This window comes from Eleutherodactylus coqui, chromosome 13, assembly GCF_035609145.1.
Source record: "Eleutherodactylus coqui strain aEleCoq1 chromosome 13, aEleCoq1.hap1, whole genome shotgun sequence".
NCBI classification, from domain to species: domain Eukaryota; kingdom Metazoa; phylum Chordata; class Amphibia; order Anura; family Eleutherodactylidae; genus Eleutherodactylus; species Eleutherodactylus coqui.
In genome coordinates, this window is record NC_089849.1 from 4,821,553 (window position 1) to 4,837,421 (window position 15,869).

Consider the following 15,869-nt stretch of genomic DNA (forward strand, 5'->3'; position numbering starts at 1 on the left):
AACTTCCAAAAGGTCAACTATCACTGCAGCCTCCACCAATGTGGGCTTTATGGCAGGGAGGACCCGAAATAAACCTCAGTAAAACACATGAAAGCCCCCTGGAGTTACCAAAAAGGACCCTCCGACTGTGAGAAACAAGATTCTCTGCTCTGATGACACCAAGATGGAACTTTTTGGCCTCTAAGCTTTATGTCTGGAGGAAACCAAGTGCCGCTCATCATCGGTTCAATACAAACCTACAGTGAAGCCTGGTCGTGGAATATCATGCTGGGAGAGGGGAGACCGGTCAGGGGGGGATGCAAAAGCAGGCGCTGCTCATTACCTGGCCAATACCATCCCTACAGTGAGGCCTGGTGGTGGAGCATCATGTGTGGGAGGAGAAACTAGTCAGGGTGGATAGAAACCAGGCACCGCTCATCACCTGCCCAATACCATCCCTACAGTGAAGCCTGGTGGTGGAGCATCTTAAGGGGGGGAGCTGAATGGAGCGAAGTACAGAGATAATGACAACCTGAGCCCGAGGGACCTCAGATTGGGCAGAAGGGTCACCTTCCAACAAGACAATGACCCTAAGACCCCAGCCAAGACCACTCAGGAGTGGGGACTCTGTGAATACCCTGAACCCAATGGGACATCTCTGGAGAGACCTGACAATGGCTGTCCACAGCCGGCCCCCATCCAACCTGACAGAGGGCAGAAAATCCCCAAATCCAGGGCTGCGAACCTTGTGGCATCATCCCCAAGAAAACTAGAGGTTGGAATCACACCCAAAGGTGCCTCAACTAATACGGAGTACAGGGTGGGAATACTTCTGTCACTGCGGAACAGGAGGTTTTCGTTTTTAAAAAATGTGCTATGATTTCTCTGGTTCTGTTGTCACTTTGTTATTATGGGGTCCTGAGTGCAGAACAATGGGGTCACAGCATAACATGTAAGACAGTGAGAGGGTGTGAAGACTGGAACCCGTGAATGATGGCGTGCAGCACACATACAATATAGCAGAACAGGGCCAGGTGAAGTCGGCTGCTGTAGCTGAATGAGCCGCCGCACCGCAAGCACTTCTGGGTCAAGCGAGGCTGTTGTGATATGTGCAAGCGAGTAGACAGGTTGGGTGCAGCTGTGGGGAAACCCTGGAGCCTCCTGGCTGTGAAAGCAGTTTGTGCTCCAGTCAGTCACCCGCTGGAAGCCTTGACCCAAAGACACTGCCTATCCCCGCGTGTTGTACATTAATGCCCCAGGAGCCACGACAGATCTCCACCACGTGAGCCAGATTCAAAACATTGTGCCGCCACATTGCACAAGTAAAGCCACTGTTCACTGCGGGGTGGGTCTCCTCGTCTGTTTACCTGCCTGGGGGGGCAAAGCTGTGTGATGATTGTAATGAGAAGGCTTCCAACACAAGCCTATCCATAGGGCGCCACGGAGCCGACATCGGTGTCCTATTGGCCTCTATGAGCCGGTATACATGTTCCTGCTCTAGTCCAACAGACTGCACCATTACATGCGGAGTCAGGCAGTAGAAAAATGTATACTACAGGGTGTAAGGTTTGCATATTTTTATGAAACCCTGTGAACAAGGAATGCCGCCCTCTGCTTATATAGGGCATCCAACGGAGGTTAGGAAATCCCCCCCAACATAAACCGCAGAAACAGACATTGAAAACACAGCAGGATAATAGCCCAAGTATACTGGCCTGGCTTCACATGGGCCGATTCTGACCATTAGGGAATGAATGACTGCTGATACAATGTCAGCCTCCCCTTCCTATAGTGCTTCATCGTTGTTGGCAGCACATCCCACCGCACACGAGGAGACGGACCGCCGACGGGGAGACATCCCACCGCACACGAGGAGACGGCCCGCCGACGGGGAGACATCCCACCGCACACGAGGAGACGGCCCGCCGACCGCGAGACATCCCACCGCACACGAGGAGACGGACCGCCGAAGGAGAGACATCCCACCGCACACGGGAAGACAGAACGCCGACCGGGAGACATCCCACCGCACACGAGAAGACGGACCGCCGACGGGGAGACATCCCACCGCACACGAGGAGACGGACCGCTGACGGGGAGACATCCCACGGCACACGAGGAGACGGACCGCCGACGGGGAGACATCCCACGGCACACGGGAAGACAAACTGCCGACCGGGAGACATCCCACGGCACACGGGAAGACAAACCACCGACCGGGAGACATCCCACCGCACACGGGAAGAAAGAACGCCGACCGCGAGACATCCCACCGCACACGAGGAGACGGACCGCCGACGGGGAGACATCCCACCGCACACGAGGAGACATCCCACCGCACACGAGGAGACGGCCCGCCGACGGGGAGACATCCCACCGCACACGAGGAGACGGCCCGCCGACGGGGAGACATCCCACCGCACACGAGGAGACGGCCCGCCGACGGGGAGACATCCCACCGCACACGAGGAGACGGCCCGCCGACGGGGAGACATCCCACCGCACACGAGGAGACGGCCCGCCGACGGGGAGACATCCCACCGCACACGAGGAGACGGCCCGCCGACGGGGAGACATCCCACCGCACACGAGGAGACGGCCCGCCGACGGGGAGACATCCCACCGCACACGAGGAGACGGCCCGCCGATGGGGAGACATCCCACCGCACACGAGGAGACGGCCCGCCGACGGGGAGACATCCCACCGCACACGAGGAGACGGCCCGCCGACGGGGAGACATCCCACCGCACACGAGGAGACGGCCCGCCGACGGGGAGACATCCCACCGCACACGAGGAGACGGACCGCCGACGGGGAGACATCCCACCGCACACGGGGAGACGGACCGCCGACGGGGAGACATCCCACCGCACACGGGGAAACGGACCACCGACGGGGAGACATCCCACCGCACACGAGGAGACAGACCGCTGACGACAATGTTTTTTGTGCCGCATACAAGATGTGATCCCAAGGGTCTCCTCTTTCCCCCCCCCCCATGTGTTCATGTTCCTATCCAAGAATTTCCAGTCTAGTCTACGGTTTGAAAGGCAGGAGCTGGTCTAAAAAATTGCAACTCAATCAGGGCTGAAGAAATCTCCAGAGCTGAACTCCCAACTAGAGATGAGCGAACATGCTCGTTCGAGTATTAGCATACTTGATGGTGCTCATGAAAATTTTTGACCCCTCCCCGCATTAACACTTCTTGCTGTGACGTGCCAGCGTGTGCACATCCGCAGTAGTATGCAGCTGGCTGAGAGAGAGAGTGAAAAAAAAAAAGCTCAGCAGCCGGCGGGGTCCATTGCAAAAATGCTCCCGTCTCCCATTGACTTCAATGGGGTTTGTTACTCAAATACAGCTCTCGAATATTACGAAACGCTCGTCTCAAATAACGAGCACCCGAGCTTTTTGGTGCTCACTCATCTCCCAACGCTACCAAAAATGTGCTAAATTTGCTGCTGGCATAAAACATTTTGGGCGATTTTGTATTGCTCTCTATGGAAGGTCTTAGTCCAGTCCCTACTCAGCAGTTCCATGTAGCATTAATAGCGTTATAGTTTACGTACCCAATGATGAGGAATCCTTGGTAGAGAGGAACGGAGGCAAAGTAAAAGACGGAGGAGAAGACAGCCTGCAAAGATACCAGAGCCACAGTTACTCCCATACATGGAATAATACGGCATTTGGGCGACAACACATTTATGCATGAAGCTACTGGGCTACGTTTTCTGACACACGCAGGTTAATCAAGTGTATGAATCTGATGCACGGTGCCCTGTGAGAGAGACTAGCACAGAACTCCTATAGTGTACGGCTTTAAAGGGCTGTCTGGTTGTATACGGTTTATGGCCTATCCTCAGGATGTATCATCAGTAGTAGATGGACAGGTGTCGGTCACCCAAGACCCCACTGATTAGGTGTTCAATAGGCTGCTGCAATCATGCACAGAGTTGATTTGTGTAGGACTCAAGCAGCTCCGTTTCCACCGTAGTGTCCAGGCTTGGTATTGCAGGCATTGAAGTGAATGGGAACTTGGCCGCAATGCAAAGCCTGGCCACTGCAGCGATTCCTGCATAAATCAGCTCCGTGCATGAGTGCAGTGGCTGAGCGGACAGCTCATCAGTGGGGGTCCTGTGTGATGGACACCTATCAATCTACTACCGATGACCCATCCTGAGGATAGGCCATAAATCATTTACAACTGAACAACCCCATTAATAAACCTCCCCTATGTATTTAGATTATTAAAGTGGATGTGAGAGACCCAAAAAGGATTTTCCTTCTTCATTTATGTTCCATTGAACAACTTTGTAATTGACTATTAAGGATATGCGGCATTTTGCTGATCCGGATTATGGTCCAATGACCCCATCAAGTCCACTCATCTCCACCGACATCACATACATGACCTCATGAGCCGCTGTGGCTCGGTGTAGGGTACGTCTGCAGCAGCGACATCACTAGCGGTGGCGGTCCTTACATTCAGACTCAAAAACATTCGCACATACACCGTTTATCTGAACGCAAGGATGCGGCATCAGCAAAGAGTTGGAGATTTGTAAAACTAGATAGGAGAGATCAGTAACGTTCTGGATTTCAGATGGTTTTGTCGTCACTCTGCAGCCAACATTAAAGTAAATAAAACATTTCCTAATGTCCGAGTCTGCAGCTCCTACATAGACGGATGCATCTCCATGGTAAAAGACATCAACCAGCACTCTGCAGTCTGATGCATCCCATCGGCCCCTGCTTCTTCCTGTAAGCAACAGATTGAGAAGAGCATGACGTGTAAGGAGGAGCCCAGGGTCAAGTCTGTGCTGTGAGGAGCTTGGTTATGGTTCCTATTGTTATGTAATCTGGATGGTATAAGGGTGACCTCTACTGGCCATCATACATTACTGCAGTTTGTGTATTATTTTATGGAGTGTTGTATTTGACTGCCCATTGGCTGCAGATGTCAGGTGGGAAATCTGAGATGTGGAGGACTTGAGATCATAGAGGTCTACAAGCTGGGGTACTGAGCCTTAGGCCTCTTTCACACGGGCTACAAATCATGCGTATGTGAAGCCCGTGGTTTCCAATGGGTTCTTTCACATGAGATGTTTTGTACCCTGAAAGACCCCATTGGAAACCATCAGCCTCACATACATGTGTTTTGCAGTGATGATTTTGTAGCCCCTGTGCAAGAGGCTGCATTGCCAGGAAAGAGAGAGATGCCAAATAAGTAAGGCCTCCTGCCGACAGTCGATTCAGTTCCCGCTGCAAGAATTTTTGTAGCGGGATGCGAGCCGTGACCCAGCGCTTACCTCCTCCCAGCGTCTCGCTTTGTGCCGGCTGTCGCACAGCCGCGCATTCGCAGACCAGTGCCGGCCTGTCATCAGTGAAGTTTAGGCTCGCACAGAAATAGGACATGCCGCGATTTGTTTACCGCGCAGGCTTTCACGCGGTCAAATCGCGTCTGTCTGCATAGGATTGCATTATCTAATCCAATGGCAGCGGCCACGGGAGGGAATTCTGAGGGAAATCCTGCTGCGCAATTTCTGCCCGTGTGCATTTGGCCTGAGGATTTGGCTTGGGGAGCCGTGGGGGACGTGTCCTGGAGTATCTGTGCCTGTTAGAGAGGGACAGCGGACCAAAAAAGGAGGCAGCCGGAGGTTGAGAAGTGCAGCGCCAGAACCGATGAGAGAACAAAGCTGCAGGGACTACAGCTAGAGAGACTGCTACAAAGTATTGTAGACTGCAGCTCTGTGAATCAGGGCTCCCCAATAGATGGCCCAAGACGCATCACCCTAGAGAGATGTAAGTGAGGTAGGCCCTCAGGAGAAGGCCGAGGTGTGCACACGGGTAGTGACTTAAAAGCAGGCCTGACAGGTAAAATACGCGAGCTTAGGCCGAAGAACACATATTAATGTGTTACTTTCGGGCTGTGTGCGGGCGACTGCCATTGCTGGGTGAACCGTTGGGTGTTTACAGTGAAGTGTGTTACTGATCTCTGATGTGTAACGGATAGCTACCACCCCCCCCCCACTCAGGCCAAAGTAAAGCAGACTCTTAAGCCCCAATTATATAGGTCGAATCTCAGGCAAACAATGCCCGACACTCATCCCCGCATACACTCGCTCCCATGCTGCTGTCACACAGGAGTATCGCATCGCTGTCTCTCTAAGAGAGCGGCTGCAGGAGACGTCTCTCCCCGCTCATCTCCATTCACTGTAAGCAGCGGCTGTTCAGTACTGAATGGCTGCTGTTTACAATCATCGTTCAGGATTTTCTACAGCCTAAATGATGATCTGAGCGATGAATGTAAATAGCAGCTGGTCAGTATTGAATGGCCGCTATGTTAAGTCAATGGAGAGGAGAGGGGAGGGAGAGAGAAGAAAAATCTCCAGCCGCCCCGCTGTGAGCCAGCGATACAAGCCAACGTACCTCAGCGAGTATGTGCGGAGGCGAGGGGCGGGCATAGTTTGCCCGACAGTCGTCCCGTGTAAAAGGGGCTTTAATTAGGTTGTCCAACATTTCTGAATAACCCCATATAGTTCTTATATATATATATTTTTTGTAGCCCAGTGTCGACATCATATCCCGATCTCTGCGCTGCCTCCCCCTACTGTGACAACCGCCGGTTCAGCGTACACAGGGTTGTCTGTTACCACCGAGGCACACAGGTCTGCATAGGAGCCGTAGGAACTAAACAATAGGAAGCGTGGCATTAAGACCTCCTGCAGGGAGCTTCAGGCCCCATTGTGGATGGAGGGACAATTAACTATTGCAGGTGGAGAAGAAAGAAAGGAGAAATCTGCAGGACTTGCACAGTTCTCCCACAGGCGATCCATTCCTTAGACTGCTACCCTGCGCACCGCGACTCGGAGCTCTACGAGTTTATCTGAGGTCATTGTGAAGGAGGAAGCCGAACAATGGCCGCGGACCTCCATGCCCTCTCCGGGGAGGAAGCGTAGGGTGACAGTGTAAGGTGTATTGTACTGCAGCTTCACCACATTGTGCATTCACTAGGAGTCCAGGAGCCGATCGAGGCGATAAGACGGATGGGAGAGCGGGTATTGTAGAGGAGTAATCAACGTTAAGAGTGACGACCGACTCATCACCGAGAACTGGACCCACCGACGTCCGCACAGGGAGACCACCCAATGCTGCCTGCCATGTGGGACCCCTGGAGCGCTCTGCCTCATCAGGATCGCTCTGGGAACAGGCGACATGTCATCCTGTATGTGGAGCTGTACTGGCATCCAGATATGACCAAGTGCCGACTGAACCGATCGATAACATGCTGGAAGACCCCCGAGCCCAGCGACGTACTATATGCAGACCACCGGTTGGATAGGCCGCCCCAGGCGGGGAGACGTCGGAGGGGACTTCAGAGCAGGATTTTTTGTTTAGGTCGTTGTGATCTGCGGAGATCTAGATGGTAGGGAGTCTTTAGTGCGGGGGCCACATCAGCACATAATAGGTGGTGAATAGAGCGGGGGCCACATCAGCACATAATAGGTGGTGAATAGAGCGGGGCCACATCAGCACATAATAGGTGGTGAATACAGCGGGGCCACATCAGCACATAATAGGTGGTGAATAGAGCGGGGGCCACATCAGCACATAATAGGTGGTGAATAGAGCGGGGGCCACATCAGCACATAATAGGTGGTGAATAGAGCGGGGGCCACATCAGCACATAATAGGTGGTGAATAGAGCGGGGGCCACATCAGCACATAATAGGTGGTGAATAGAGCGGGGGCCACATCAGCACATAATAGGTGGTGAATAGAGCGGGGCCACATCAGCACATAATAGGTGGTGAATAGAGCGGGGGCCACATCAGCACATAATAGGTGGTGAATAGAGCGGGGGCCACATCAGCACATAATAGGTGGTGAATAGAGCGGGGGCCACATCAGCACATAATAGGTGGTGAATACAGCGGGGCCACATCAGCACATAATAGGTGGTGAATAGAGCGGGGCCACATCAGCACATAATAGGTGGTGAATAGAGCGGGGGCCACATCAGCACATAATAGGTGGTGAATAGAGCGGGGGCCACATCAGCACATAATAGGTGGTGAATAGAGCGGGGGCCACATCAGCACATAATAGGTGGTGAATAGAGCGGGGCCACATCAGCACATAATAGGTGGTGAATAGAGCGGGGGCCACATCAGCACATAATAGGTGGTGAATAGAGCGGGGGCCACATCAGCACATAATAGGTGGTGAATAGAGCGGGGGCCACATCAGCACATAATAGGTGGTGAATACAGCGGGGCCACATCAGCACATAATAGGTGGTGAATAGAGCGGGGGCCACATCAGCACATAATAGGTGGTGAATAGAGCGGGGCCACATCAGCACATAATAGGTGGTGAATAGAGCGGGGCCACATCAGCACATAATAGGTGGTGAATAGAGCGGGGCCACATCAGCACATAATAGGTGGTGAATAGAGCGGGGGCCACATCAGCACATAATAGGTGGTGAATAGAGCGGGGGCCACATCAGCACATAATAGGTGGTGAATAGAGCGGGGGCCACATCAGCACATAATAGGTGGTGAATACAGCGGGGCCACATCAGCACATAATAGGTGGTGAATACAGCGGGGCCACATCAGCACATAATAGGTGGTGAATAGAGCGGGGCCACATCAGCACATAATAGGTGGTGAATAGAGCGGGGCCACATCAGCACATAATAGGTGGTGAATAGAGCGGGGCCACATCAGCACATAATAGGTGGTGAATAGAGCGGGGGCCACATCAGCACATAATAGGTGGTGAATAGAGCGGGGGCCACATCAGCACATAATAGGTGGTGAATAGAGCGGGGGCCACATCAGCACATAATAGGTGGTGAATAGAGCGGGGCCACATCAGCACATAATAGGTGGTGAATAGAGCGGGGGCCACATCAGCACATAATAGGTGGTGAATAGAGCGGGGGCCACATCAGCACATAATAGGTGGTGAATAGAGCGGGGGCCACATCAGCACATAATAGGTGGTGAATAGAGCGGGGGCCACATCAGCACATAATAGGTGGTGAATAGAGCGGGGGCCACATCAGCACATAATAGGTGGTGAATAGAGCGGGGCCACATCAGCACATAATAGGTGGTGAATAGAGCGGGGGCCACATCAGCACATAATAGGTGGTGAATAGAGCGGGGGCCACATCAGCACATAATAGGTGGTGAATAGAGCGGGGGCCACATCAGCACATAATAGGTGGTGAATAGAGCGGGGGCCACATCAGCACATAATAGGTGGTGAATAGAGCGGGGGCCACATCAGCACATAATAGGTGGTGAATAGAGCGGGGGCCACATCAGCACATAATAGGTGGTGAATAGAGCGGGGGCCACATCAGCACATAATAGGTGGTGAATAGAGCGGGGGCCACATCAGCACATAATAGGTGGTGAATAGAGCGGGGGCCACATCAGCACATAATAGGTGGTGAATAGAGCGGGGGCCACATCAGCACATAATAGGTGGTGAATAGAGCGGGGGCCACATCAGCACATAATAGGTGGTGAATAGAGCGGGGGCCACATCAGCACATAATAGGTGGTGAATAGAGCGGGGGCCACATCAGCACATAATAGGTGGTGAATAGAGCGGGGGCCACATCAGCACATAATAGGTGGTGAATAGAGCGGGGGCCACATCAGCACATAATAGGTGGTGAATAGAGCGGGGGCCACATCAGCACATAATAGGTGGTGAATAGAGCGGGGGCCACATCAGCACATAATAGGTGGTGAATAGAGCGGGGGCCACATCAGCACATAATAGGTGGTGAATAGAGCGGGGGCCACATCAGCACATAATAGGTGGTGAATAGAGCGGGGGCCACATCAGCACATAATAGGTGGTGAATAGAGCGGGGGCCACATCAGCACATAATAGGTGGTGAATAGAGCGGGGGCCACATCAGCACATAATAGGTGGTGAATAGAGCGGGGGCCACATCAGCACATAATAGGTGGTGAATAGAGCGGGGGCCACATCAGCACATAATAGGTGGTGAATAGAGCGGGGGCCACATCAGCACATAATAGGTGGTGAATAGAGCGGGGCCACATCAGCACATAATAGGTGGTGAATAGAGCGGGGGCCACATCAGCACATAATAGGTGGTGAATAGAGCGGGGCCACATCAGCACATAATAGGTGGTGAATAGAGCGGGGGCCACATCAGCACATAATAGGTGGTGAATAGAGCGGGGGCCACATCAGCACATAATAGGTGGTGAATAGAGCGGGGGCCACATCAGCACATAATAGGTGGTGAATAGAGCGGGGGGCCACATCAGCACATAATAGGTGGTGAATAGAGCGGGGGCCACATCAGCACATAATAGGTGGTGAATAGAGCGGGGGCCACATCAGCACATAATAGGTGGTGAATAGAGCGGGGGCCACATCAGCACATAATAGGTGGTGAATAGAGCGGGGGCCACATCAGCACATAATAGGTGGTGAATAGAGCGGGGGCCACATCAGCACATAATAGGTGGTGAATAGAGCGGGGGCCACATCAGCACATAATAGGTGGTGAATAGAGCGGGGGCCACATCAGCACATAATAGGTGGTGAATAGAGCGGGGGCCACATCAGCACATAATAGGTGGTGAATAGAGCGGGGGCCACATCAGCACATAATAGGTGGTGAATAGAGCGGGGGGCCACATCAGCACATAATAGGTGGTGAATAGAGCGGGGGCCACATCAGCACATAATAGGTGGTGAATAGAGCGGGGGCCACATCAGCACATAATAGGTGGTGAATAGAGCGGGGGCCACATCAGCACATAATAGGTGGTGAATAGAGCGGGGCCACATCAGCACATAATAGGTGAATAGAGCGGGGGCCACATCAGCACATAATAGGTGGTGAATAGAGCGGGGGCCACATCAGCACATAATAGGTGGTGAATAGAGCGGGGGCCACATCAGCACATAATAGGTGGTGAATAGAGCGGGGGCCACATCAGCACATAATAGGTGGTGAATAGAGCGGGGGCCACATCAGCACATAATAGGTGGTGAATAGAGCGGGGGCCACATCAGCACATAATAGGTGGTGAATAGAGCGGGGGCCACATCAGCACATAATAGGTGGTGAATAGAGCGGGGGCCACATCAGCACATAATAGGTGGTGAATAGAGCGGGGGCCACATCAGCACATAATAGGTGGTGAATAGAGCGGGGGCCACATCAGCACATAATAGGTGGTGAATAGAGCGGGGCCACATCAGCACATAATAGGTGGTGAATAGAGCGGGGCCACATCAGCACATAATAGGTGGTGAATAGAGCGGGGGCCACATCAGCACATAATAGGTGGTGAATAGAGCGGGGGCCACATCAGCACATAATAGGTGGTGAATAGAGCGGGGGCCACATCAGCACATAATAGGTGGTGAATAGAGCGGGGGCCACATCAGCACATAATAGGTGGTGAATAGAGCGGGGGCCACATCAGCACATAATAGGTGGTGAATAGAGCGGGGGGCCACATCAGCACATAATAGGTGGTGAATAGAGCGGGGGCCACATCAGCACATAATAGGTGGTGAATAGAGCGGGGGCCACATCAGCACATAATAGGTGGTGAATAGAGCGGGGGCCACATCAGCACATAATAGGTGGTGAATAGAGCGGGGGCCACATCAGCACATAATAGGTGGTGAATAGAGCGGGGGCCACATCAGCACATAATAGGTGGTGAATAGAGCGGGGGCCACATCAGCACATAATAGGTGGTGAATAGAGCGGGGGCCACATCAGCACATAATAGGTGGTGAATAGAGCGGGGGCCACATCAGCACATAATAGGTGGTGAATAGAGCGGGGGCCACATCAGCACATAATAGGTGGTGAATAGAGCGGGGGCCACATCAGCACATAATAGGTGGTGAATAGAGCGGGGGCCACATCAGCACATAATAGGTGGTGAATAGAGCGGGGGCCACATCAGCACATAATAGGTGGTGAATAGAGCGGGGCCACATCAGCACATAATAGGTGGTGAATAGAGCGGGGGCCACATCAGCACATAATAGGTGGTGAATAGAGCGGGGGGCCACATCAGCACATAATAGGTGGTGAATACAGCGGGGCCACATCAGCACATAATAGGTGGTGAATAGAGCGGGGCCACATCAGCACATAATAGGTGGTGAATAGAGCGGGGCCACATCAGCACATAATAGGTGGTGAATAGAGCGGGGGCCACATCAGCACATAATAGGTGGTGAATAGAGCGGGGGCCACATCAACACATAATAGGTGGTGAATAGAGCGGGGGCCACATCAGCACATAATAGGTGGTGAATAGAGCGGGGGGCCACATCAGCACATAATAGGTGGTGAATAGAGCGGGGGCCACATCAGCACATAATAGGTGGTGAATAGAGCGGGGGCCACATCAGCACATAATAGGTGGTGAATAGAGCGGGGGCCACATCAGCACATAATAGGTGGTGAATAGAGCGGGGGCCACATCAGCACATAATAGGTGGTGAATAGAGCGGGGGCCACATCAGCACATAATAGGTGGTGAATAGAGCGGGGGCCACATCAGCACATAATAGGTGGTGAATAGAGCGGGGGCCACATCAGCACATAATAGGTGGTGAATAGAGCGGGGGCCACATCAGCACATAATAGGTGGTGAATAGAGCGGGGGCCACATCAGCACATAATAGGTGGTGAATAGAGCGGGGGGCCACATCAGCACATAATAGGTGGTGAATAGAGCGGGGGCCACATCAGCACATAATAGGTGGTGAATAGAGCGGGGGCCACATCAGCACATAATAGGTGGTGAATAGAGCGGGGGCCACATCAGCACATAATAGGTGGTGAATAGAGCGGGGCCACATCAGCACATAATAGGTGAATAGAGCGGGGGCCACATCAGCACATAATAGGTGGTGAATAGAGCGGGGGCCACATCAGCACATAATAGGTGGTGAATAGAGCGGGGGCCACATCAGCACATAATAGGTGGTGAATAGAGCGGGGGCCACATCAGCACATAATAGGTGGTGAATAGAGCGGGGGCCACATCAGCACATAATAGGTGGTGAATAGAGCGGGGCCACATCAGCACATAATAGGTGGTGAATAGAGCGGGGCCACATCAGCACATAATAGGTGGTGAATAGAGCGGGGGCCACATCAGCACATAATAGGTGGTGAATAGAGCGGGGGCCACATCAGCACATAATAGGTGGTGAATAGAGCGGGGGCCACATCAGCACATAATAGGTGGTGAATACAGCGGGGCCACATCAGCACATAATAGGTGGTGAATAGAGCGGGGCCACATCAGCACATAATAGGTGGTGAATAGAGCGGGGCCACATCAGCACATAATAGGTGGTGAATAGAGCGGGGGCCACATCAGCACATAATAGGTGGTGAATAGAGCGGGGGCCACATCAGCACATAATAGGTGGTGAATAGAGCGGGGGCCACATCAGCACATAATAGGTGGTGAATAGAGCGGGGGCCACATCAGCACATAATAGGTGGTGAATAGAGCGGGGGGCCACATCAGCACATAATAGGTGGTGAATAGAGCGGGGGCCACATCAGCACATAATAGGTGGTGAATAGAGCGGGGGCCACATCAGCACATAATAGGTGGTGAATAGAGCGGGGGCCACATCAGCACATAATAGGTGGTGAATAGAGCGGGGGCCACATCAGCACATAATAGGTGGTGAATAGAGCGGGGGCCACATCAGCACATAATAGGTGGTGAATAGAGCGGGGGCCACATCAGCACATAATAGGTGGTGAATAGAGCGGGGGCCACATCAGCACATAATAGGTGGTGAATAGAGCGGGGGGCCACATCAGCACATAATAGGTGGTGAATAGAGCGGGGGCCACATCAGCACATAATAGGTGGTGAATAGAGCGGGGGCCACATCAGCACATAATAGGTGGTGAATAGAACCCACTGATTTCAATGGATTTCCCCACATGAGCGTATATCTTCACACAATGTGCAGTCATGTAATAAAGTGCCCGCAGAGCCTGGTCTGCTGTGTATTATGTGAAGTAACTAGGCCAGTGAATGCGCAGGAAACCTGCATATCTGCGCACTATTTCAGTAAGCCGTCTGCTGGAGCAGCGGAAAATCGGAACGTGTAACCGATCTGTGGTTGTGCAAATCCACAGCGCATTTTTACAAACTAAAAGCACTTACACGCATGTGAACAACCCCCCACAGTGGCCCCAGTAGTAATAGTTACCCCCCACAGTGGCCCCAGTAGTAATAGTTACCCCCCACAGTGGCCCCAGTAGTAATAGTTACCCCCCATAGTGGTCCCAGTAGTAATAGTATCCATGTTGGTGGCCCCAGTAGTAATAGTGACTCCCCATAGTGGTCCCAGTAGTAATAGTATCCATGTTGGTGGCCCCAGTAGTAATAGTGACCCCCCATTGGCCACTGCAGGCTTTACACTCGCCCCACCTGCAGTTCCGCCATAGCAGCAGAGTCGGTGACCTCTCACCTCGGCGCAGACATCAGTGGTCACGGACTCTGCACTGCGCCGCTGCACTGGAACTGCAGGCAGGGTGAGGAAAATTCCTTTAAGAGGGGTTAACAAGGCAGCGCCCGCTGTGATACACCGCGGTAGAGTGGAAGCGCAGCTCCGACCCCTGTGTAGCGGCCGGCACTTGTAATTGCAGGCGCAGCCCTCATTGAAATCAGTGAGACCCCAGCCTGCAGATACAAGCGCCAGCTGTTACACGGGGATCAGAGCAGTGCCTCCGTTCGACCGCGGTCTATTCCGGCGGGGGCTGCCTGCATCACTCCTTTTAGGCTTACTGCACATCCCGCCGGCCTTGTGTTTGACATGCGTGTTTTACAGCAATTCAACCTGGAGAAAAGTACGTAAGCTCTGCTCCAGAAAGAAGAAAATGGGCTCTAGTGCCTCTATGCCATGAATGGCCCCCATTTTGGACCTCCTTTAGTCTTCAGAACTGCAGCAATTTGTTGTGGTGTTCACCCACAGGTATCAGAGGACCCGGTGTGCACTGAGAAAACGTCCCCTACGTCATTGCTCCCCCAGCTTCCACCAACTGACAGGAAGGGGTCATCAATTCATGCTGCTTGCGCCAAATTCTGACCTCCCATCAGCAACAGAAATCTGGAGTTGGAGCTCCAGCGTTGTATTCAGCTGACTGTGCGGCCTGTTGGTCAGAACGATTCCTGACATCCTCCTCCGACCCCTTTCAGTGATGAGTTGCTTCCGTCCGCAGGATCCCCTTTAACTGGGCGTTTTCCTCGATCGCGCCATTCTCGGTATATTCTCCACACCATTAATGAGAAACCCCCCGCAGTTGGCGGTGAGACCCCGGCTAGTCTAGCGCCAATGACCGGGCCTCATTGGAAGTCGCTCCGATCGCTGGATTTACTATCTAATATGCATTCACATTGAAACTGATCCGCGGAAAACTTGTCCTTTTTATGCTGCCGTCCGGGGTCACGGGGAGAATTACCATACAGGGGAGCGCCAAAACAATAAAAAAACTCATCTATGTTTCTATATGGTAATAACCAATAGTCAACATAATTAGACCTGCAGCAGGAAGAGAAAATGAACCGAAAAAAAGAAGATCACGAATAGTTAAAGGGGCTCTGACAGGAAAAAAAAACATTTTACTCCCCTTGCCTGGCCAGGACCGATCACCAGGCATGTCTCCTCCATCCAGCTTCTTCATCTGTGGCTTCCAGAAGCAGAGCTGGAGCGGTCAAAATGACTACCTCCTGCTCTGCTCCGTCCGTCAGACACTTCCGAGGGGAACGGATGGGCCGCTCACAGCAAGCACGTCACAAGCAGCGCTTGCTGTGGG

The 15,869-nt window shown here is 52.8% G+C and overlaps 1 protein-coding gene across 1 annotated transcript in view; it reads right to left on the reverse strand.

Moving 5' to 3' along the window:
* Window positions 1-15,869, reverse strand: part of ATP9A (ATPase phospholipid transporting 9A (putative)) — a 119,559-nt gene that overhangs the window by 13,627 nt on the left and 90,063 nt on the right. Inside the window, exon 24 of the mRNA XM_066586949.1 lies at window positions 3,547-3,611. Coding sequence (XP_066443046.1) covers window positions 3,547-3,611 — 65 coding nt within the window. The remainder of the gene's footprint in view (window positions 1-3,546; window positions 3,612-15,869) is intronic.